Genomic DNA, 26617 nt, shown 5'->3' with positions numbered 1-26617 from the left:
ATGATCGCAGAAAGTTGCCTAACGCCTGTTTCAGTATTTCAAGACCTTGAACTTGAAGTACAGGGGTGTGAGAAAATTCAAGTACCGGGTGAAGCAGAGTTTGGTAAGATGTTTTCGTGTGTGTGGGTGTGTTCCATGTTTCGCTTTAACGCGTCTTGTCTTACAAAGAGGTAAAATATGATAGAAATTATCTCCTTTTTTGTGTGTAAGTCAACGTAAATTGTGTTTGAAAGTAATAGCATGACAAGACATTCGCAATTATATGAATATCTCAATGTGCATTCGTTTAATTTGAAGAATGGTGTCTTGATATTCACATTGGGTTCATAAAATTTTATCTCTTCCCGTTAAGATGACATAAACTATGTCCTGTTTACAGACGTTCTTGGAATGACTCTGGAGCACTTCCAACGCTTGGTAGATTTACTTGGTTTCGATGAAAGTGAAATTTCCAAACTGATGAATAATATACTAACGATCGTTACTAGCAAGGTAAAATTCACTGTATTTTTAGACTTGTTGTACGAATAAGCAGAAGACTGGTAAATTACCACCAAAATAATCCTAGATATAAGAAAAATGAATGATATCCTCCTGGCCTTCGTGTAAATACCCAAAACCTGTAGCTGTGTTCGTTTATGTGATTGAAGAGACAAAGTGCAATACTTATATATGCTGCGTAGATTGGCATATTATCAAATTATCTTCCTTCGCGTGTTTCACTTTGATTGCAGTCGCAACATTTGACAATTAATAACTGCACCAATACGTTAAATAGAAGTACGCCTTTGTCATATTTTAATCCGATATCAACGTATTTCACCACTTTTAGTATAAAAACTGGTTGGAATGAGATATCATATTTCGATTTTACAAATAAAATATATCTCGCGCTTCCGATGTTTATTATCCTACAGTAAACGAATGTTTGTACTACCTCAACGTTGGACGGAGTTTTTACACGTTTTCATGAATGTTATTCTTCACACAAATCGGAATGGCTGGTATGAAAGCTGTAATAATCTGAATGATATTTCTCACTTGTATGCAGGTAATCGACCTGATATCAACGAAACTCCTGAATGACTATGAAAATGAATTCGAAAGTTTTGATATCAAATTGTCTGGAACTTTTCGCTTCGGTCATCAGATAAAATTCTTTGAGTATTCGTATGTATTTGCACTGGGACCTGTACCGTGTAAGTTTGGTAAGTAAAAGTTTATTGTCCATCCAATAATAGATAGAACGACTAATGACCGGATTGGTCGACAAAAAGTTTGATATTACAGACAGATAAACTAGCAGACAGGAAGGTGCAGATATAGGTGGCAGATAAATAGATAAACAGAAAGACACTAGATGTAAATAAATAAATGTATATATACATATATAGGTGCATGATTCTTTGTCCAACCTGTCATCCATCTATTCATCCGTCCATTCATCTGTCCATTTTGTACATCAGTAACTTACTAGTTTTATTCCCCACATAGTGCAAATACCATCATGAAGAACTCAATTTTCTTAGCATCGAGTTCGTTGGTACAACAGCCGATACTTTTTTATGAGAGGTTACGATTCTGGAGAACATATATTTGTCGGTTCAACTTAAATTAACTCGTCCTGGCCATTTTTTAAACTACTGAAATGCCATGTTGTGTAATACAAAGTTAAATGAAATCATGCCGTTTCTCACTAATTATGGTTGAATTCTTTTGCATTGCTTGCAAGGCTTTGGAGCTGGTGGTTCGTTTGGTGTGAGTGTCACTGCAGATCTGGCTCTGTTGTCCATGACGTTGACAGTAAGACATATTTTATATAACACTCGACCTATAGCAATATATGCATATCTTACGTTTGATTACATGCTATTTACATCATATAACAACACTCATTTTGTTCATTTCTTGGGATCTTGTACATTTTGATTAAAACTATTGAATGCCTATCAATCTGAATGAGACATGAAGTGACAACGAAGTTCATATACTTTTTATGAGTAAGGAAATCAACGATATAGTCGCGTTTCTATCTTATTCATCATTAATGAGATATTACAGTGTTTGCAAAATAATCGCAATCAATCATACAAATCCATAACCAAATGACAGTAGGAAAGAATTCGAAAGAAAATAGTTGAAAACATAGACAAAAAACAGCACAGAACAGACAGTAAATAGACGGTACACAAAAAAAGTCATATTCATAAAAGAAAGATATATGGCCCTCTGGCAAGAAGACAAAGAAGTGATGTCAGGTGTTTCAAAAATAGTAAGCGCATCCTGCCCCACATGGGGCACCCGCCATATATCAATCTATAAGTCAGATAGGTAGTGGTCACTAACTAAGGCCCAATGTCACCGATGCCATCAGTGATCATTTGTCGAAGAGAGATATTGACAGTGGACTACAGACAAAGCAAACTGTTTTTTGTTTCGCACCCTTCAAGTCCTTGTCATCCATTTAAATTAATTTAGTCATTATCATCTTCATATGAATCTTTCTTGTTTTTACAAATTTTGTTCACATAATCCCCGAAAAATGCCCCTTTTCCACATTGATAATAAAATGGTTGATTTACTTGGAATCGGCCGAATTAAATACACTGGATGACCTACTAGGGAAAGTCCTTGTTAAAGTGTCAAAGGACTGATGCTGTACACTTATTGTATTTAGTTGAAGGTAACACCTCAAATTGGTGCCTCTGTATGGGGCTCAGTTGGACTGCGCATACCCTTCTTCTCCATTGAAATGAAGCTTATAGGTTATATCGTGACAACGAAGCTGCCGACGCAAGCCCAATTACAATTTGATCATTTTCCAGTCGATATTAAGTAAGTATAATTCTCAATACAGATCGACTTTTACTTCAGAACGTAAGTTTGATGTCGCAGACTCATTTTATGTAGCTATAAAAATGACGTGCTTCTTTTTTTTTCTCTTGCTTTTTCTGTAAGTGCTATCCCTAATATAAATAATGAAGACCAGGAGAAAAATGATAAATTAAGAAAACATTTTACATGACACTGTATCAATGCAAACCTAAATATGTAAATGTAGAAGGCAATCATTGAAGCTAACTTGACAATATCTATTACCATTTCAGATCTAGAATGGATTTGGTCTTGGTTCCCTTGAAACTGGAGCTGCGCGCCCTCGTCATCTTTCATATAAATCTTTTATTCAAGAAAATACAAAAGGTTGTTGTTGACAAATTGTTGTGGAGTTACACGACTCGACAAATTGAAGCTAATATTTTCAATAGAGGAGACTTGGATCCTGATAGAAGTCCACCGACATTCACTACAGTTGCAAGGGGTAAAGTAAGTGTTCCATTTAAAGACATGTATGACCTAAGGTGTGCCTTCTGTGATCTCGTCTTTCATCAACAGAAAGTCAAAACTCTAACTTTTGTCACATGTTTATCTGCCCTACTATATGTGATAATGTTCCCGACACCCGTTAGCAGTAATCTTTAATGTTGGTATCCCTTATTTTGCCAAAGTTTTAAAATATTTCTTCTAATCAAACCGAGATTTGAACGGCTCTGAAACAAAGATCTCGGGCATCGAACTATGGTGATTTATATTTGGATCTTTATGGTGTATTCGACAGGATACATTTTTATCCGGAGATGGCAAAAAACGCGCGCCGGCTCACGTGACTGACTGCGTAGTGAAACAAGTTCCCGGCAGAGACCATTTGGATCCCGCATTTGAACTGGCAATAGCAGTGGCTGATGAAAAGAGCGAAGTTGATTTGACTTTCTGTGTGGGATCTTACAAAAGTGGGTGCGATTTAGTAAACAACCAGCCAATGGGAGGACCGGCTGTCGTCATTGCACAGGTAAGATATCAGCGTGGCGTTCAGTAATTAGGGTCTTGGTGGCCCGGTGAAAAAAACTCAGAGGTTCAGGTGTCATATAAACTTGGAAAACTGCAAGGGTATTCAGATTTTTTACAGAGGTAGAAAGAGCTGAGTCCTCTTTATTTTTTGTTGTATTGTTTTCCTATATCAGCAAGTCTGTGAACGTTTTTATAAATGAGTAAAACATTTGACATATCGACAAAACACAATTGGAACTATATTTAAATAATAATTGGATAGTGAGGTTATGTCAGTATAATCTGCAAAATAATGTAACCTCCCTCATCTGCTTTTCTTTTTAAGTTACACACTTCTTTTTATGAGTAATTTGTAATATTGCAACTTTCAGCTATAGGGCACCTAACGCTTTTGAGAATTTTGAAAAACATAAAGATCCAATTATCACAAATTAGTTCCAATCGTGTTACAAAATTATTCTTATAAGCACGAGGAATGTGTCTTAAGGTACGAACTATTTAAGATAACACTTTTGAACACAACTTGACAGCTTCAGGGTGTACTTCACACAATGTGTTGGCATACCTCGTACTCACCTTGTGAACATTGATTGCGTATTGACTGCATTTGTTGTGCTGATAATTACATTATTGATCTAGACTTGAATTCAGTTGTCAACAACAACAACAACAAAAAGGCATGGAATACACCGCAAAGTTTCATTAACGACTGAAATATTCGGTATTTCAAATATTATAGGAAAGCGACCAAAAGAATGCTGTCGAAAACTAACGAAAAGTATTGTCACAAAATTAAACAAACAAAATTTTGGAATATCAAAATCTATTCTAGGAAGGGGTTGGCAGACATCGTTGTGATGTCGTTCTTTAACATGTTACTGTTTTATCTACTATTTATCTCTTTCCTTGGAAGGTGTTGCCCGGGGGAGTCGTCACACACTTCACTGTCAAGGCAACCGACTCAGCAGGTAATATGGCCATGGCCACTTGCTCTTTACCAACTTATGACGTCACCTTGCCCGGAGGGAGAGTCACGCCGGATTTCTATTCGACGAGTAGACCTGATGTGTTGAGAGCCTCTGCTGTTGTGTACGATGATAGTCCATTGGTCAGTCAAAAGGTAAGGCTGCCGAGATAACATGAAATGACATCCGTTCTCATGGTGTCTCTGCATGATATATTTGCACATTTAATCACCCCTGCCTTTAAATGTCTTACTTCTAAAGACAAGAGAAGTGAAAAGTAGACTGAACAAACCACACTGAAGTCTCCAATTTATTAGTTTTCTGTTCTTTTCCTTGTTCGTGTTCCGACCTTCACGTACCATGGATTTGCATTGTGATAAACAGGAGGATGATTTCATGAGGAACAAAATCTCTATAAATTGTTCAAAAAGTTTTCAGTGGGGGATCCGGAAATGAAAAGCATTATCAAACCAAACGGGTCATTTCCCAGTAAATCTCCATCTGTGATCGTTGGTTTTAAAATGTAGCCACAAAAACATAATAGGCTTTTCAAATTTAACACATCTAGAAATAGGATGGTCCAAACCATATAAATGAGAGTGTAGAGATAAACATCCTTTCACTTCTGTATCTGAAAATTGCAGGATGCATGAAACTTAAGTAACAGATATTATTACATCGTGCTTTACATACATACATACATACATACATACATACATACATACATACATACATACATACATACATACATACATACATATATATATATATATATATATATAATATTGTATAAAGATAGTGCGTAGTGCGTAGTGGGATACGTCAAGTATCACCAATGTAAGCATCCATACCTTATATTGATATTAGCATGTTCTATAGAAAAGGGGTGTTCCAGGGTACACCTTTCCTTCGTACATGCGCTGTTTTGGAAACTCGCTCAGGTGCCGCAATGTGTATATGCCTTTTATCATTATTTTATTAAGATGTTATATGTTATGTAGATTGAACACAGCTGTTACTTGAGAATACCTTTTGTTATAGTTTAATTCTTCCGGCAACTGGATTAGAGACTGAACAATCGTTGTTACCTAAAGAAGTTTCTGGGACTATCCTTTTCTAATTGCTACTGTTGATGCTGTTGAAATGGTCTGTACATTCTCCCAAATATCTTTCCTTCGTCAGGAAGGGATCGGTTTTGGATATGGTATATTTTCTGATCAAATTATACCCTGGAATGATGTCACCACAAATGCAATGACTGAATCAGTGGAAAGCCAGAGTGATCCCCTCAGTAGATTTACAAAAGACAGACTTGGTCGTCTTGGGCTTTCACCTCTCGAGGTAGCTTCTTACGGCAGGAAATCCGACTGCGCAGCACATTGCCTTCGAGTTCCATCCAATAAATGTCTGAGCTTCAACTATGATTTCGGAACCAGTGGTAGATGCGAGCTGCTACCGGGCATAGAGGGACTTGAAATTGACCTTCATGAAGTAAGTTACACTTGTCAACATATTATCATACGTATTGACATAAATTCATCAAAATACGTATTTTATGCGTAACTCAAAATAATAATCGAAAATTCACAGACGTATTTCTTCAGGCAATTAGGGATATTTCTATGTCTTGAACTGCACATTTATTCCCAATCACTGAATTTATACAATGACTCTGCAAGACCTTGAAAATGCGAAATATATCTCTCATTCATTCCACCTTAAAGTTATCCAAATACATCTGATTATTAAGTGAATATTTTCATAAACCTTACTAATTCACTAAATGCTATCGTTAAGTATTCGCTTATTTGATGTTTCAGAATTTCAGAGAAAATGATACCATTGTTATCATGGCCTTTCGTACGTCCTACCTACACAAAACTATAACATGCAGGAGACATTTTATCACTTACACAGTGCACAGAATTTTGGCTCTGGAAACACATGAGTTATCGAATATTACAAGGCGAATGTAGAGCTTAAGTACAGTAGTGTGACCAGTCTGACACGCGCAATGACTGTATGTTCATTTGCATTATTCATCTGTGTTTTACAGTCAGGCCGATTTCACTATTATGAAAAACTTGGTGTTGGTCGGTTATTGCAACTGAACCACAACGACCTGGACCTCCGTCACCGAGATGTTCACTACATCAACATTCATGCTGTAAACGCTCTCGGTAAGATTGGCACTGGAATTCAAGATGAGTGTATGGTAGAAAAAAATTTGCACTGTTTGCGTTATGAATTCAGGTTAGGTACCCTGGTATAAGTGTGATGACATAGTCAATCACATGGATCTATTAAACACTTAGAGAATAAGCTAACCCGAATAACTTGAGACCAATTTAACTTGATAAATCTGTATGTAAATACTGTTCTATTATTATTTGCTTCTTCTCCATTTTAAGCTGTGTTTCCACATGTATATTTGTATTGAAAAGCTGCAAGAATGATGAGAAATGTTAGCATCGATTCAAAGCATATTACATAGAGCACAAAGATAAAATTCTTGCATTTGCAGCTACAAAGTTGCAAAAGCAAAGTACGTGCAAAGGAAAGTATAGTATCTTGAAACGTGAAACCGTACAGCTCACAGGTAAAATGTAATGATTTTTCAAAGTCTGGTATTAGGTTTTAACACTGAGTCATATGTCATTTTATCCCAAAAGGATATGATAACATCATTTCATCCAAGCCAGTCATAGCGGACTTTAGTCCTCCAGAGCCCGGTCATATTGAAAATGAAGCCATGGACAAAGTATCTTACGAACACTGTGTTGATTACGTGCCGGATGAATGGGAGTTCAGATGTGTTTACACGACGCAACTGAAAAACCACAGGTATGGGTGCCCTGATGGTATGATTCAGGAGCACTCTGGCAAAAAATGCATGAACTATAAAAATCTCAACGTTGAGAGACAGGATAATGAGAAGCAAATGCAAAAGATTTATGCATTGTAATTTCAGCACCCATGTGCAACTCAGTTTGACTCACCACAACATTCGTTTCTTTTTTTTGTTTCAATTAACTGGAACCACAGGGATATCTTGTAAAAGGATGAGACCTACTTATGTGCCTCTCTTCCCATAACATTAGGAACAAACTTTGTTTTGGAGAAGTTTTATATTTGTGACCATTTTGTGTATACTGATCTTATTATTTGCTTTGACACGTTATTTACTATTCATTTCATGTCTTTTAGATTTATCATCGACGGGCCAGGGTCAAAGACAGTCTTCAATGGGCACAAACCATCCTTTGATCTCAAATATACCAGGGCAAACAGATATATATCAGGTTTTGTTAATTCTTATACTTCAGTTGCTTAAGCATTAGTTATCTATGTTAAACCTTAACAAATTTCAATTTCTTTTTGTTTCAAAATTATGCTTAAAATTTGCTAGCTTGCCGCCTCTACGTGCGCAAAGGTTTGATGAGACAAACCAAACTGTTCCGCGTTCATACTCTATTTGATTCCTCAGAATTTCCTACCTCTCTGTCGCCTATCAGCCTCGCTCGAGGCCAACTATTAGGGGCGTCAACTTGGTCTCTGGTCACAAAAGACCTTCCATACATACCCGTTTGTTCCGTCTCGAATTTGTATTGAATCCAACCCTAATGTTCGACATAAATTAGGCCGGCTAAGGGCCGATCCATGGTCGACGTAAGCTTAGCGCTCACACACGAAACACAGGGCCGACTCTGAGACGACCTAGACCGTCTGAAGTACGAACGTAGTAATTATTATTATATCATACCAGTATATTGATGGCGCAAATACAGCGATCTGATTGGTCGAGACGCGAAAAGAACCGTGGTATATCGGCGATATACCACGGCTGGCATACGCGCGAGCTCTCAGCTTGAACAAACCTCCGTTTTGATGTTCCACGCCAGAATTTCAATATACTGTCATGATATAATAGCAATAAATCACACCAAGGTACGGTATACCACTCGATTTTGACCAGTTCACTTCGTATATGCATTCGCTATCGCTCGTGCATATATGTCGTGAACTGGTCAAATCTCGTGGTATACCGTCACTGGGTGTGCTTTATTGCTTAATTATTGTACAATAGTGATTGACACCTGAATCAACCTTGGATGGCATATAAGTACATTAGATCTCTTGATCGTCAAATTTAAATTACAAAAGTCTTGTATTGTCATTACTTTGTAGCAAACTGGGACGGGTACCATGATGACGAGACGGGTATCTATGGTTATACGTGGACTATAGGCAGTGAGGCTTGTCTTGAAGACGTCCATCCACACAAAGACCCTCATTCCCATTTCTTCGATGAAAGTGAATGGACACACATAGGATTGGCAAATGAGTTCGATGAACCTGAGCTCGAAGGTGATACTCGTTTATTGTTCTTTTCAATGTTGTTAACTGCATACATTATACTGTGCCAGTGCAAATTTCACTAGACTTCATTAAGAATTAGATTCGTCACCTCACTTCCGACGCTTTGGATGGCATCTAAACAATTTATTATAGGACATAATTATTATTTTTCTATCAGACTGAGATACGATTCAGTTTCTCTTTGAGTTATACTTTTATCTTAAGTTATTCTTGTAAACCAGTTACAACGACAATTTTCCCCAGATGGGCCTTACCATATCACCGTAAGAGCTATTAATAAGGTTGACTTCGGAGGTCCAATGGCAACTACCGTGTGTCACTCAATGCCCTACATAATTGACAGAACACCACCAATAGTCCATGACATTGCTATCCTTGGTTACGATGAAGAAGATTGCGTCATTACGGCTATGTACAACTTAAGGTAAAAAGCTAATGAAATTCAATTTTTTAACCAGTGATTCATATTCATTCAGTTAATTCATATGTATTCCAATCCAAGATTGTGGTTTTAAGTATGTTGCCCTGCAAATTTTGTCTAGACATTCATGCAGAACTGATTGATTGGTTTCCGATGGTTTAGCGTGTTCTTTAATGACCTGGTGTGTCGGATTTCACATATTCTGGCAGCTGATATTAACAGACAGAAGTGCCCTTGATGATAACATTAACAATAGGTTGTTCTTTTGGCTTTTAGGACAAACCGTTACGCCTTAATTAACTTTCAACGGTTTTACATTTTCAGCGATGACTTGTCCCTCATCAAAGAAATCAGTTTTGGTCTCGGTAAAAGTCCAAGGGACATTTATCTCCTGGACTGGGAAAGGGAAGCCAATATTACACACATAGCCAAGCCATTCTGTGTTCCTGACGGTGTACCAGCTTGGGTGAAAGTAAGGGCAATGAACCACGGTAAGACTGAGACTTAAGCAATACGGTAAACTTTTTCAACATATAGTAAATTCTTATATCAATATTTAACTGTGGATCATGTGCTACGTGAATTGTTTGATGGCTAAATAACATCACTTGGTCACCAAGGGAAATTGATGACTCTAGGGATATAACTATCGCTCTTAAGTTCAATGTGAACTGACCTTCGTTAATCTTTTTCCTCTCTCAGTTGAACTCACTACAGCAGGCCATGCACCTTCACCAATTATCGTTGATAGAAGCCCGCCAATCGCTGGACAGGTATTTGATGGAACTGTTATCGACCACGACATAGACTTTCAATCTTTCTCAGACAAGCTGTGCGTCAGCTGGAGTGGATTTTATGACGAAGACAGTGGAATAGGTATCAGATTTTATATATCGAGGATTTAACTGGACTGCGTTATAGTAGCTTTGAAATGGTTTGACTATATTCATATTTCCATTCTGAAAATCTCTTGAAAAGTAATTTAGCATGATTCACACGTTATGAAAGCAAAACAAAACAAAGCACTCACTGATGTTGATGTATCGATACCACACGGTGTTCCTTTTCAGAAAAATATGTGTGGTATGCTGGAACTACGGCCGGAAGCAATGATACTGTCTCGCCAATTGAACTGAGTCACTTTGAGTACAGAAGCTGTAGCGCGGATGTTGACCTTGAACACAACACTACATATTATTCTACCATAGTCGCCTTCAATGCAGGCCATAAAAACCTGTGGACAAATGTAACAACGGACGGTGGTATGTTTTCTTTTTTGGAATATGCTGTTTTCATCAATAGTCAAGAACTGTACTAAAATACATTATGAAAGCGCAATAAAACGAGAAAATAGATTTGTTTTTGGAAGGCTAGAATTACATATATGCAGTGTGAAGGACATAATATGTAATAAATTAGAGTACACCAACTAAAATACGTAAGCTAAGAAACAAAAGATGCACTGCAAAACACAGCGATATTATAGATATAGTGGTTCAAGATGAGGCTTGAAAATATACGAGCAGGCAGTGTAAATACCTTTGAAATATTTTATTGGTATTGCAAAATGTGAACATTACAATGGACGAGTTACGACGTCAACGCTGTACTGACTTCATTTTCCCCCTCATCCATTCACAAATTCCTTTCTAAATAAAATGGTAAATTCAGTATATGGGACGTCTAGGGACATGTAGAATTTTTGGAGATGAACTGACTAACTACTAGATCCACATGACATTCATATATTCCATAGAGCTGCTCCTTCTGTTTGCTACACGTCGATCCAACGCTGTCTTGAATACTGGCGAGAGATCGAATTATATTTGATTTTTGGGGGGCCTCACAACTCTCGTGAAAGGCTGAATTTATTTTTCACAACAACAAAAAAAATTCATTCTACACACTATGTAAAGACTATATTTTACACCTACCGTGGTTTGAACATAAATATCAACATTCTTCAAATTGTGAAAACGTGTGTCAACAACTTATTATTACCCAATAGCGGAAAAATTTTAACAAGTGATGTGATACAGGTTGCCATCATTCCCTAGCAACCAACTTCTATGAGTACAGCGAGGAGCTTGCAAAGTCGATTTCTGTCGATTTCGCCTCTGATTTCGGAAAAACGCCAGATAAATGGGCATGACCAAAATATGCATGTATGATAAAGGGGTATTACACGAAGGTTGGTCGATATCGCTTCGTATATGCTCGTGATGTGTCCGCAGACATGGAACTTGGGAGAAAATCAAAACTAGCAAGACAGAATAATAGAAACATGACAACAAATTCATTTTTAATAAGGCATACAATGACACAATGATTCCACCTTTGACACATGGTTTAGGTGTGCTTAGCCTGTGTCGTTATATTTTATAAATCCAAAGACTTCTAAAAAATGTCAACTTACAAAACAGAAGATCATTCACCGAGATCAAAGTAAAGTTTTCAACCAAATGTTATTTTTCACAGTGTTGTATGACGAAACGCCTCCTGAAGCAGGATGGATCAAGGATGGAGAAGACACCGAGAAAGATATGATCTACTCACCTCTAGCGTCAACTGTATCTGCCAATTGGGATGATTTCTCTGACCCTGAATCTGGAATCGATAATTACGTCATCAGCATTTGGAAAACAAATCCATCAGAAGGTACAGTATAGACGCCTAACTGTCATGTATGATATGTCATAAATTCGTGCTATTCATGTCGATGGCAAAAAATATAAAATGCAAACGATTCATCACTCATGCAGAATGTCACCACAACAATTTAACTTGGATTGTTAAGCAACGCCATGGAATAACCAATGCGGCACATGAATGAAACTACACTGTAAAATTTACATCTGCAAGTAACCGATACAGTAAGTAAAGGAAAACCTAGATAATTTGTAAAAGTGGCAAGGAAACGTTAAAGAGTCTTAGAATATTTACGTACATTAACGTATGTGGCACACAACATTAGTGGTATGCGTAACGTATATATCTTTGTATATGGAACATGTCCATTCGTTGATATTCATAGCATATATCTATGTAGAACAAGACTATACGTAATGCAGACCAAAAGAACACTGTAATTGTGCATTTTATTAGTAAACGTACGTGTATACTTAACGTATTTGACAAATGTACAGAACCAGTAAATGTGTATATTTGTGGTATATCAAGCATTTTGTCCAGTGATACTTATTCTTTGTAGGGATTCACCATTGTCAAAATATATGCAATGCCGCCAATTAGTCTAAAAGTATGCCTTATTCAATTCAACAGGTTCACAAGTTCCACAAAGCATCCATGACAAAGAGTCCCTCCCTGCAGTCACTAGATCAATCAAATGGCACCATTTCCATCTTCACCATGGCGACTACGTGTACACCGAAATCGAGGCAGTGAATAAGGCCCGTTCTCCAACTAGGATTTATTCAGACGGTTACACAGTTGACTTAACGGAACCCGAATTCATCTTTCTAGGCGATGGTATCATCTCAAAAGTTGACGAAAAATTCATAGTAAGTTAAGTCATGCCGCCAGGAACAAATGAAATCACAGTATAGGATTTTCATAATGTACCAGTGCCCGTAAAGACTATTATCAATTCGTTCAGTACACGCTATGCTCTTCACTGTCATAATAAAATACACTCAGTATTATCAATACATACTCGTGATGATTCCTCATTGTGAGGGCGCAAGTAGAGCCTCGGGAAGTAGTAACAAGTGGCATTTTTACATAATATACCGCACCCAGCGACTGTACACCACGAGATTTTGACCAGTTCACATATGTTCACGATCGGTAGCGAGTGCATATATTGAGTGAGCTGGTCAAAATCGAGTGGGATAACACCGTTGGTGAGGTGGTTTGTGCTGTTGAATTGACGTCTAAAAGGGAATTTCTGTCTGGCTGAAAGCTTGTGCCTGTTCCAACTGTGCTATTGCGAATATAGCACGGTCATTTCTTCTCGACCAATCAAATCGTAGTATTTGCGATATTGGCAATACCAGAGCGACTTAATCATACTCCCTTTTCATCCGTTGGACTCTTTTGTTTTGTGTTGTCCGTCAAATGAAGGTAGGGATTTTCAAACCCGCTAATTAGAAAACAATTCTATCTCTTCATTCCTTGCCAGCCTGCCCGCACATTGTCAGGAAATAATTTGTGAGCAACTTTCTTGAACAGCCTTGTACACTGCTACCGTATAATTTCAGTGCGTTCTGCCAAATGATGACAGAAGGCGGACTTGTTTACAAATGTTAGTATGTCGGACAAGCTATGAGCACATCCGATTATCGCCAATACATTAATTGCACACATCGAACCGTATACCGTCGATTATTTTCTGTAAATTGCAGTCAAGCACATCTCAGGTTGGCGTAAACTGGGAATTTGAAGACCCTGAATCTGGCTTGGACCATTACAAGGTCACCGTGTATCAGACATACGGAGGCAAACGGAAACAGTTTTATCCGAGTGATGGGTAAATATGATAATTATATCTGCATTACTAATCGTTACCAATTTGAAATTGAAGAAGAGTTCATTTTTTTCCCTTTGAAAATGTTTCAAACATTGTGAAAATGCTCCAGAAATACTTTTAAGTCTTAGATGAGTATGATAAAATCCTAGCGGCCATGTCGGCTGCTCATCGCTTGATGAAAAAGCAGGAAAGTCAACACTTGCGTAGGGGACATATATGTTGTCATTTGCTTTATAAAATCTCTCCTACGGGCTTCCGTAAACTTTTATGTATACCTACATGTAGCTATGTTTAATAACAATAATGATCCTTGTGTAACTATCAGATCTATGCACCAATTAGCTCAAACAATAATTTCGTTTTCACTATAACAGCTCGGCTCAAGTTATTGTTGATGGTACCGCTACGTCCTGGCAGTCGCCGCCAGTATTGCACATGATCAATGGTGGGCACTACAGTGTTCGGGTATCTGCCGTCAACGGTGCCGGCATTGGTAACGTTCAGGACACGGATGGCGTCATCGTTGATTCAACGCCACCACGTGTAAGTGACACGTTCCGACAGTCCAGACATACATGCATTTTTTTAATAAAATCCAATCATAAATACAGACCCTATTCGTGGATTTAGTCATAACTGACATTTACTAGCGTGTTTCCACACCTACTTTTTCCTTTCTACAGATGCTGAAACTAAAGATTGGCGTACTCACAGCAGGTGAAGAAGAAGAAATATTTGATGGCTATATCATCCAGTCAGACACGGAGGGTATCAGGGGATACTGGGAAGCCATAGACTTTGAAAGTGACGTAGCAGCCTATTGGATCTCCATTGGCACATATCAAGGTATCTTTTCACCAATATACTGTTACAGTGGGATGGCCACGAATGTTTAAACATGATAGGGGAAAGAAATTGTCATGTTGTAATGAAGTAAACTACTCACTGGCAAAGAAAAGCTGTCTGCTATTTTAAAGATATGATATGACAGCTAGGTTATATTGTTCATTGAGGATTGACGTGCATTATGAAAAGACCCTTATCCTGTCAAGTGAAAATGAATTTTTTACTTATTTAACGTTTATGTCTTCTACAGGCGGTGCAGACGTTAAGGAGATGAGCAACATCGGCACGTCCAAAGGCGGTTACCTTAGTGATTTGACATTGGAAAAGTATGACGCACACAGCGATCATCCGGTGTACTTCGTGTCGATAAAGGCAGAAAACGGCGCGGGAATGATGTCCGATACTTTGATTTCGAGGTACAATATCCAATTAATAATGACTTTATCAGGTCAGCGTTCAAACGGAAGGCAATTTTAAAGATTCAGTTATGTTGTTTATAAAATCAAGGCCTTTGACCAAATCCTAAGTTCCTTCTGGACATATGATGTTGTCACGTGACTCAATTACAGCCGTTATCGCTATCAGATAATTTTTCCCTGGATTGAAGCATGTTTCCCTGAAAGAACCGATATATTTTACTTGTATAGTAATTATAATTGGACGTGTTTTCACGTTCCCTCACAGAGGTATTAAAGTTGTGTCTGCCGACAAAGTTGGCATGGTTACTGATGGCCCTAATGATGACGTCATCGATGAGACCAAGGTCATGCATGTGGATGTGGACTACCAGCGAGAAACCGGGACAGTCACTGCTCAATTCAGTGGGTTCGAGAGCGAGCAACACGGAATCGTCCACTACGAGTGGGCGATTGGAACAAGTCCGAGGTCTGATGAAGTCCAACCGTTCATTAGTGATGGTATTATAAAGAACGAGGAAATTCAAATCAAAGGCGACGGTATGAGATACAAATTGCCATCCTGAATTTCTTTCGGTTGTCAAAGATTCATTGGATTGCTTATCAGTCTCAAGTGATTGAAATATCTCCGTCCACCATTGAAATGATATGCTCAATCTTTCCTCAACAGGTCTGGGCGGATCTGGTAAGGCTCAAAGCCTCGTACCACTGGATCAAAGTCAGCGGTACTACACAACTGTGAGGGCGTACACGGGTGTAGGAAACGTGTTGGATGCAAGTTCGGACGGCTTTACGGTCGATACAACGCCACCGCACATTTCAGTTGACCAGAGCCAACAAAGTAATGACAGCGCAATTGCCAACGAGGAAAGCAGTCGATTTCAGGCACGTAACTGCTGACACATTTCCATGCTAAGTTATATTGCGAAATCCCGACATCGTTCACTTTTGATATGAATTGCCAGATTCTTGCATTGCGGCGAAGTCTTGGTAGCATTGATATTCATTTTAATATTTACCTCACAGAAATCAGCACAGTTTATTACGTCATCGTGGGAAATTACAGAAGATGACAGCGCCATCCTCATCACGGAATTCTGTTATGGAACTGTTCCCGGTTTCTCTGACATTTTCAACTGCACGGATACTACAGAACAGGATTACATAATCAATACTCTGGTAACGCCCAACACGCACAGTTTGCCAAACACACTGACACTGCGGTCAACCAACAAGGTACCTTTTATACAGATTATATCCGTCTGTTTGTCAACTTGTCCCTCCTGTGAGACACTGTTTGCTTGATTTCGCTTTTAGGAAACTTTTTGTCCATACCATGAAAGAAGAAAGTAATAGGCGTTTACTTTAGGATATCAAATTACATTCTTTTCCTTACGTCAGGTTGGCCTGAAGTCCGAAAAGTATGCTGTAGGCGTCACCATCGACCATTCACCACCTGTAGCGGGAATTATCGACTGTCAATCATCCATCAGAACAACAGATGATGTAGTTTGCACCTGGATAAATTTCTACGACAAAGAGAGTGGAATAAGCAATTATAGATTTGCTTTCGGTTTGTCAGAAGGGGATGATTCTATCTGTCCTTTTACAATGGTTAGGTCGTCGCATCATGAATACAGGGTGAAAGGTGAGTAATGAGTTTAGCAAACTTTGGTTATAGTAGCCCTAACAGAAAAGTCCATTTTGACAGTGTAATATAAAAGACAGCCAAATGTATGTAGTAGTGTAAATAGCACATGCTTTACCCCGAAAGAAAACAAATCATAAGTATTCATGCATGCTCCTATTGATGCAGACCTTTTTGTCATTTACTAGGGCCATTTGAAACTGGAAAATACTTTGCCACAGTGGTTGCGGTCAATTACCTTGGCGATGAAACGTACGGCTATTCAGAAGCCATATTTGTGGACGACACGCCACCAGTGGCAGGCATAGTTGTCGAACTGAATGACGTCGATGAAATCAATTATGATGGTCACAGCAATGGTGATGGTAGTGACATTCAAGGATGCGGTAATTTTGACAGTAAGTTTTGAAGTGGTTACAACATATGTATGTTATTCCTTGAAATTAAATTAACACACTGTAACTAACACTGTAATTTTCGATTTTGGTCAACCAGGCTGTATGGAAGTCGATGCTGTATGTCAGAAGTCTGTCGATAGAATATTTGTTGCTTGGGAACCTTTTTCAGACCCTGATAGCTCAATCACAAGGTAATGAATTATTTCTTTTTCTAATTAAACTATAAATGAATATTCCCTTGAGCGAAATTTCTTTCAAAACCATATATCACAACTCCCGTTTGACCGAGTACATTGCGGAGGGAATGTGTCGATTCGTATCATAGTACAATATACTTTTGTCACTTAGGCATTCTTCAGCTACTCGACGGCATAATAAGAAGTGTTTCTTGTACGTTACCACAGATACCAAGTTGCCGTTGGACCAAGTCCTGGCAGTACGCAAATACTGGATTTCACGGACGTCGATACCTCTAAAGGTCTGTTCACACTGATTCGTGGAATCAATCTGTATGACGTCAGACAGGTGTTCGTTGCTGTCAGAGGTTACAACCAAGCCGGACTTCACACCACAGCTGTGTCAAATGGTGTGTACATCAGTAGAGTAAGTTCTGGATTGCCACCGCTTCCTGGAAGCCATGTTTGGGATGGCAGTGCAGACGAAGACTTGTAAGTTTATATGCCTGTGTGATCGTGTGGTATGAGCGTTACAGATATTACACTGATTATGCATCATAGCATAATATGAGAGAACACCATTATGGCGAAACAGTGCAAGGGCGCCGTTACAGTCGGGATATTTGTAATAGTATCTGCACGGTACTCTGTTGCCATCCCGAGTGTCTAACGCGTGGGCGACAACAGAATACAGTGCACGTCATGGGATTATATCATTATATACATATGTAATTATCAGAAAAAACAAAAAGTGATACCAAATTAGACATTCGACGTTTGAAGTTTGGCGTATTGATATTTACTAAGTTCCTACGATGATGCCATTGGTTTCCCTTGCTACTCATAGCACATCATGGTTCTTATAAGGTTATGGCATGCTGTTTTGATATTTGTACAGCAGTGATAAACACTCTGGTGCAAGTAAGTTGTGGTACAGCTGTGATAACACAGATGAATATTGTATTCTTTCAACTGACGGTAATAATCAGGTTTTACTACGAATACTGCAGCAAGTTTTCTTGCATGTAAACATTAATCTGTACATTGTTTGATGTCATGCGAATATAATACTAACGCATGTACGTGTAGCTGTACAGTAAATAGAGGTCATAAAGTCGTATATTAGTGTACGGCCTTGAGGGTCTTTCACTTTGGGATTTCAAATCCTCCATTGCTGCGCTAAACTCTCGACGAAACCGGTCACATCGTGTTTTAATTGTCATCCCCTCCTCCAGAAACAGGAAAAGACATGGTTGTTGTTTAACATCCATGTGACAGATGCAGTTAACATTTTCCCTTGAAATATGCATTGTTGGATTAAGGATATATACTGTTTTTATCACATTTAGCTTACTACCTACTTTTGCTGTCTCTTTCATGTACCTTCTTTATTTCCAGGGACTATCAAGACAATAATGACGTCTTGCATGCCAAGTGGAGCTTTGAAGGTGACCCCTGCAAGAAAACAAAATATGAATGGGCGATATATAGATTTGATGGAATGCTGATGCAGAACTTTACGACTACAAGTGACGGTATGTAATATTAGGTGACATCTATCACCTCTTAATCTTCTAGTGTATTCAATAGGCGAAACGACAGTCATTATAAGAAAATAAGTAGAGATACCATAAGACGCTGCAAGTAAGATCTGTGTATCCTCAACTTTGAAGAGTTTCTTTGTTTTCATTTGTTTTCTTTTGCTTTGTTTTCGTTTCTCGATCGGCTCCGTCCGTAATGCCATTAACAAGTTTTTCGAATTAACACGATTATAACTAACTTAGGATAATTGGATCTTCATATTTTTTTCACATTTCTCAAAAGTTTGAGGTGCCCTACAAATGAATGTTGCAATAATATTATATAGGGCTCAGCCCTTGGTGTCGCGCGAGGGGTTTAGATTAGAAATATTTTTAGTACTGATTCATGATTAGTAATACGGGATAAAATCGAATGAATTGTTATTTGCTATATATATATTTGTACGGCAACTATGCCCAGTTTACCCTCTGATGAAAACAGTTAACGTACACGATGTCAGGCCCTACACGTATATTTTCTGTTCAATGTGTAAAACTATTGGACAAAATTTGGCAATTTTTAACATGAGAACTACCTATTGTGTTTAACAAGGGATATATTGTGCCATCTTCGTCGCAATAGTAACTGCACTGCCCTGCAACTTCGACTTGCAACCTGAAAACTAGCGTACCGTCCTAAAACTGGAAATGTTTGCATCTAGTTATTGATACAGCGGGCGCTTTTCTAAAATTCAATCCCAGCATTCTTTGCGTATGCCCTCGTTTATATGCACGACAGTTTTCTCTCTTTTCCTATTTTTAGGCGTGATAGTAACGATATTTTGTATCAGTAACAAGGTGGATAATAATACTTACTGCTTAATTAAAGAGACATATTTTATTTCTGGAATGTTATGATATAATACTTTGCACGATTCGTATTTGCTTATTTACGAGCACTCAAAAAAACATGGCGGCGCCCATGAAAGCCGGGTGGGAGGCACAAGACCACTAATTCACTTCCAGGTGCGTTACCAACGAAGATAGTTCGAAAGAAAAGTAGTGCTGACCTTGAAGTTTTGATACCTGCATGGATGCTTGTTTAGTTTGAACTTCAATGTCAAGTATTTTTGATAAGATATTTTTCTGCCTGAATCAAAATGCAGACTGTTGTGAATGGCTAAAGCATTCGGCGGTAATATGAGGAGTTCTTGGGCCCATAGAAATCATAAAAATAAGCCTTAATTTTATCAACAACACCACTGAGAGCGCTATTTTCATCGGTATATCAACATTTCCGTGGACTTGCTCACACGAAAAATTCATCAGTAGTCAAACTGAAATTGACCTAAAACCTGTTAAGAGGATTCGTGCCGCTGAATGTTTTAAAATAGGAAAATTGAGCTCAACGGTACATTGGTGGCCTATGGGAAATTAAGTAGTGGTCTTGTGCCACAATTCCAGTTACTCGAATAGTATATTATGAATCTGCGCATGCGAAGTCTGTCAGCCGCTGGCGTGACTATTACAAATTACTCATAAAACAAGTGTGTAACTTAAAAAAAGAAAAGTAGATGAGGTTACATTTGCAGATTAAACCGACATTGCTTCACGATCGAATTACCCCACATTAGTTCCAATTGTGTTAATTTTACTCGATATTCTCCGCAGAATTCGGAATGAATGACGGCCTAGACTTAAAAGATGGGGAATCGTACTACACAGTAGTGAAAGCGACCAACGAACTCGGGTTCTCAGAAATTCTACGATCTAACGGCATTACAGTACAGCTGGAACCTCTTCAACCAGGGAATATCCGAGATGGTCCCATCGATGGATTCGACTTGAATTTCCAGGAGTCTATAACGTCTTTGTCAGCAAACTGGGATTCGTTCGGTGTTGCCTGTGGAATAGATTCAATCGATCAGAGAGGTAACTATGGCAACTGTTGATAAAGTTTTCTAATTACAGCTCCATTAGTTTAACCTTTTCACGAATTTTACCTTTTCACCTGGTCGTAAAACACTATTTCTTGTTCTACTTAGAAATCAGAGAAACATGTCTCCTGTTAGACTTTCCCATATAACCTCAATAGTAATGACCAATATTAATGTTGACGACAGAATTTTTGTCAAGACTATCATCCATCTGTTAACACAAAGATTGCATATTTTAAACAAAACTTTGTGCTTCCAAAGCTCATGTCTCGAAATTTGCATACTTTAGGAACAGGAATAAGGAGACGATGTACTTGAAGCGCCTATCGCCCCTTTAAATATTAACTTGGTTTAAATTTAATTTAGTCTTATTTTGTGTCAGACGACACCAAAAGTTGCATTCCAAATGTTGACGACTTCATTATTTGATTACTGCAGAGCCAGTATTCGGTCAAATAATCGACCACTATGAAGTAGCCATAGGAACGGACAGCCGATACGCAAGCACCAGAGATGATCTTCATCCCTTCGTAGATGTTGGATGTAACACAACCCACACATTCAGCGATCTTCAGCTTGTTCCACGCACTCAAGTCTACTACGTCACCATTAGGGCGTACAGCATATCAACGGCCATGGCCGAGACCACCACCAACGGTATCCGGGTTGGCTATGGCGGTCAAGTACTGTCACAGGGAGAAGTTTCGATGCAAAGGTAATGCTGTGAATTGCTTTGAAGCATTGGCATTAGACGAACTAGACATATTGTCTAAATCGAGGTGCTGCCAACACCTTCAGGTGCAATTATCAGTTAAGCGATAATATGAGTCGATCATAAATGGATCAACTCTGCAAAAGTTGAAACATTGTCTAGCAGGAGGTCAGACGCAGTCAAAACAAAACCACCACGCACGTCACAGCACTGTCAAGTCATATCACTTGCTTTCAGGTGTAGTTGTTTGACTACATCTGACCTCCTGCTGGGCAATTTTTCAACTTTGGCAGAGTTGATTTCTCTGTGATCGACAGGAATTACTTCTTAACTGATAATTACACCTGACAGTGTTGACAACACCTCGATTTAGACTATGTGTCTAGTTCGTCTAATGCCAATGCTCCAAAGCAATTCACAGTATATTCATTACGTGATTTTCTAGCAAAATGAAGGATTGTTCTTTTGAGGTTTGTTTTTTTTTTCGGGAAATTGTTGTATTTATTTATTTTTGTTTGTTTTTTCTTACCTAGAGTAAAGCAAACCGTACGTTAGTTAGTGCTACATAAATACGAGTGTGTCTCGGGTGATATTTTGACTCTCATACCTTTGCAATACTACTTTGGACTACCGCAATACTACTTTGGACTACCTCTTTTGTAGACTCATTTTCAAGCTCTTGTAATAAATATTTTTTGTGAACATCGAAAATTTTATTTCTCAATAGAACTAACACAGGGATGAATTTTGAATTTAAAATTTAAAATTTAAAGTAATTTGTTTCTTTTGTACCTAAATCATTGACTCGTGATTTGTATTCCTGAGTTTGACAGCAAACATTTAAAATTTCAAGTTCATTGGGAAAAAATTTGAACAAATCTGCAATTGTTGATTCCAATACTACCTTAACAGTTAGTTATACCATTGATTTCGCCTTAATATAGGAGTAACGAATAAAGAACATTTGATTTGTCTGTCATTTGATACTTTTAGAGGAAATATTTCATTACTTGTTTTTTACATCAACAGATATGTGTCGTCTTCGGATACCATTTCTTTGTCGTGGAGTAAGTTTGCATTTAAAGAGCCAGTACTGTTTTACACTTGGGGTGTTACTCAAAACGGCAATTTTATGAAGAATATAACGTGTTTTTCACTGGTAAGAATTGTGTAAACTTTTACAGGCCTAAATTACTTTTTAATAGCTAAAAGAGACAAATTGCCTGCACATTGGCCTTTGATAAATGTAAATGAAGGGTACTCGATATTGCTAGGAGATTGTACCACGTGACTCGAATTTAAAATCCTTAGTCCGATATGGGCATGGCATCTTATTCAGAAAGCGCATCAGCTGAAACTGTAATAATCATTACCTACCGGTTCACGATGAAGGAACTTGTTCACCGACCATGCGTTACGTAAGGCACTCTTGAGCCTATTTAACGCTTGCTCAACTATCACAATGACGGGAAGTTCCCGTCAACTCATCTTTGCTACTCCCGAATGAAAAATCTCGTGATAGTGGTACAAACAAACACGTGTAACATGTATTAAAATACACTTATTTCTATTCGAGTTTGCGCGCGTGGTTTTGTTTCTGCAGTGGTACTTTCGAATTCCGTGTTGAATGTCTTGGGTTGATGACTGAGGGAGCATACATCACAGCAACATGCATCTCAGACATGCGCCAAATACAATAGCATAGCTACGCGACCCCTTCAAGCATAAACAGTAGAGAAACTACTGTCTATGCTTCGAGGGACACAATCACGAAAGTCTGTACTTGGATGTCATAATACATGTAGCGTACAATTGTACACGACGATTGGTTAAACATTGAATAGGTAAATACCGAGTATCAACTTTAAGTTTCAAAATCACCTAAATCAAAACCATTATAGTTATGTAAGTAGTTTAAATGAATGTGGCTAGTGCCGGTACCCTCTGAGCTTTGTAAACTGCAAAAATGTGAGGCATTCCCAAACCACCTTGATTTCTCCTATCAATTGCTGTTTTACAAGGCTATTAGGACCATTCTATAAAATGAAAAACAAGAATAAATTTGTTTAAGACAGTCAAAATGAGGTTGAACAAGGATGAGGATATAGAGGAAACGAGAAATACCGACAGGTTTAACAATTCAGACTTTCCCCAGCCACGGTGGTGTAAGATTTCTCTCCTTCCGATAGTCAAACAGCTCTACAGTGCAGCCAGAAATTTTAAACCAAGGGACATACTGTCCCACTACCGTTTATTTATTTATTTTTTTTGGGGGGGGAGACATTTTACACATTTTTGGGCCAACATGCATCGGTTGTTACAAATAGTCAAATTCTGTATAATTTTGTAACAAGCTACCGGACAGCCTAACTATGCTTGAATTTCAGGCAAGTAATTATAGCAGCATAGACCCTCGAGAACACTCGTTTTTCTCATGAGGGTCTCTGGTATAGCATACCATATCTGCCGCCAATCACATAGCTCAGTCGGACTACAAGCAAGTTATATAATACAAGTGCAGCATTTTAATTACTTCTTATCACAGCTCCGAAATACGAAAATATAAGCCTAGAAATAATCATGCAAAACAAAGGTCTTCGTCAGTATCAGATATTACTTGCAGACTATACCCAACAGAGTCGGCTCATGAGTGCACCCGAGGTGACCCGCAGAATGTGAAGATGCGGAACAACGGGTTCGATTTCGGCCACATTGTCGCAAGAGCGCGTCCTGGCTGCAAAACTGGCTCTGTAAACCTTCCATAGATTTAACCAGATAAATTGAGTTGCTGTTTTCTTATCAAACGAAATAAAAGTGCTCACAACTTTTGAGTCCTGTTGATAATGTCTTATGAAAGGGTTTATCATTACGTTTCCGCCATTTTTCTAACGGAAATGCTCCGTTTATAATGTTAGATCATCTGCATAACATGTTTTTAGGTCTACCTTATCTAAACTAATCTTTAATGTCCTTATCGTAACGAAGAGAGACGAGAAAATTTCCAAAGCAAGAATAATCAACAGTGGTGAGATGGGGTCACCTTGCGAATTCCACGTGAAAGATAAAAATTAGCAGTACCTATAGGCCTGTTCCTTGTTCATATATCTTGGAAGAAGTTACTTAATAACTGATTTTCTAACTCCTGTACCTTTAAATTAGAAATCATATCTTTGCCTCTTCTACTTTATTCTTTTTATGGAGCGCAATATATAATAGCCTTTCGTCTGGGTTTTTGAGATTTTTTGGATGAAAACCTTATTCGTTACAGCAAAATTTTGACGCAAGTCTCAAGAAGACGCCATACGAATCAGAGTTTGATGTTTATCCATGGACTAACGTTGGTAAGGATACTATGGTTGAGGTGACAGGTTTGCACCTAAATCACAAAGACACATACTCTGTCGTTGTCATGGCTACTGATGAATCTGGCCAGTGCTCCCTGTCTGTTGAAGATTTCACTGTAGATTTGACCCCGCCTATCGAAGGCAGTGTACAAATAGGAGCATTTGGAGATGAGGTAAATTGTTTATTCGTTCGTTAGTTTTATCTTCTCGTTTTGATTGCGATCTTTTTTTCTAATTCAATGTGGTTATTGTGAAGCAAAAGATTAAAATAGATTCCTATGCAATTTTTTGCTACAGGCGGTAATGTATACTGACCGTGAAGATATTCTAACAGTTACATGGAGAGACTTCTACGATGATGAAAGTGACATTGATACCTATGCAGTGGCCCTCTACGACGGAATGACGTGTGTTGGAAACGTCCAACCACAGATTCTTCAAGATTTCATCGAAGTCTTTGCTAATGATACCGAGTATACGTTTTTAGATTTAACATTGAAGGTAAAATGCATGGCACAAAATGCTATTGCTATCCGAGCACGTCACGCCATTAGTAAAAGTTCCTTTAACACTATTAACGACATGTTACACATTCACAGTATCTCAAGATTTATTCATGACATTTAGGTCATGCAAACAAGGAAGTGTCTCCTCTTAAATATGTGAAATGGTAGCACATTTCCGCTCTAATATTTCGTTTCACGATGGCTCTTATCTGAGTGCGTTACATTGGCCTTTGGCCTGAAATTTGAATGAGCGAACACTTTGCCTTCACAATTTCAACGTTTGATTTCCACTTTACAGGTAAACCAACCGTATTACGTGCATCTGCGTGCTACCAACAAAGCTGGTTTATCCACTACATTAGTTTCAAGACCAGTCTTCGTAGATCTGAGAGAACCTGTAGCAGGGCTGATAAAAGATGGCGGTGACTTCAAAGTGGATGTCGACTACCAAAGTGTAACGACTGTCCTCGAAGGTTGATAGATTGTAACATTATTATTGAAACTTTTATTATTATGCAAGTACAAAGGTCATCAGAGAACGTGATATGGACTTGCATTTCTATTAATCAGTTTACGTAAAATGTATAGCTTGGCCAATCTTCCTATTGCATTTTATTGCTCTCAACATAAATGTAGAAAGGTGAAGAAAAACATTCAACATACATGTATACCAACGTACTAGGCTCAACGCATGCTGCATGTTACTTGCCCACAGGTGTCTTCTTGCATTTACCAACCTCCGAGGGAAGATCCTGTCCTAGTAGAGAATTCTCAAGTGATTCATTCACTGCAAATAATGGATGGCACACTGTCAACAGTCAAGAGGTCTGGGGCATAGGTCACGATGATACAATTTTGTTCAGACCTAGTCAGGTACATGAATTTGTCTGTTACCTTAGCCGTGGCTGAGTTTATACACTTGCTTCATGAAAGCATGTGCATTGCGTCACAGGACACTTGAAAAGGTTAACGTTTTATGTGACTTAAAAAGGTTAACGTTTTATTTACTTCAT

The 26617-nt window shown here is 38.3% G+C and overlaps 1 protein-coding gene across 1 annotated transcript; it reads left to right on the top strand.

The window, feature by feature from the left end:
* On the top strand, nt 1–26082 carry LOC139146254 (uncharacterized). The gene is made up of 36 exons (XM_070717660.1): nt 1–103; nt 380–492; nt 1052–1208; nt 1733–1803; nt 2678–2835; nt 3108–3324; nt 3617–3847; nt 4760–4966; nt 5994–6302; nt 6868–6991; nt 7484–7655; nt 8019–8113; nt 9000–9179; nt 9435–9615; nt 9937–10103; nt 10315–10488; nt 10683–10874; nt 12091–12270; nt 12895–13133; nt 13977–14101; nt 14476–14644; nt 14785–14947; nt 15198–15363; nt 15632–15903; nt 16034–16248; nt 16390–16599; nt 16765–17011; nt 17200–17409; nt 17507–17600; nt 17814–18077; nt 18984–19120; nt 20777–21037; nt 21481–21725; nt 25023–25271; nt 25396–25599; nt 25903–26082. The coding sequence occupies exons 1-36, from the start codon at nt 1–3 to the stop codon at nt 26080–26082; spliced, it is 6681 nt and encodes a 2226-aa protein (XP_070573761.1).
* The last annotated feature ends 535 nt before the right edge of the window (nt 26083–26617 follow it).

This window comes from Ptychodera flava, chromosome 12, assembly GCF_041260155.1.
Source record: "Ptychodera flava strain L36383 chromosome 12, AS_Pfla_20210202, whole genome shotgun sequence".
Lineage (NCBI taxonomy): Eukaryota > Metazoa > Hemichordata > Enteropneusta > Ptychoderidae > Ptychodera > Ptychodera flava.
This window is presented reverse-complemented; position numbering and strand designations above follow the sequence as displayed.

Coding starts and splice junctions, on each gene's coding strand:
- LOC139146254 (XM_070717660.1), top strand. CDS start 1: ATGATCGCAGAAAGTTGCCTAACGCCTGTTTCAGTATTTCAAGACCTT. Junction 9,616..9,936: donor ACGGCTATGTACAACTTAAG/GTAAAAAGCTAA, acceptor TTACATTTTCAG/CGATGACTTGTCCCTCATCA. Junction 14,948..15,197: donor CTCCATTGGCACATATCAAG/GTATCTTTTCAC, acceptor TGTCTTCTACAG/GCGGTGCAGACGTTAAGGAG.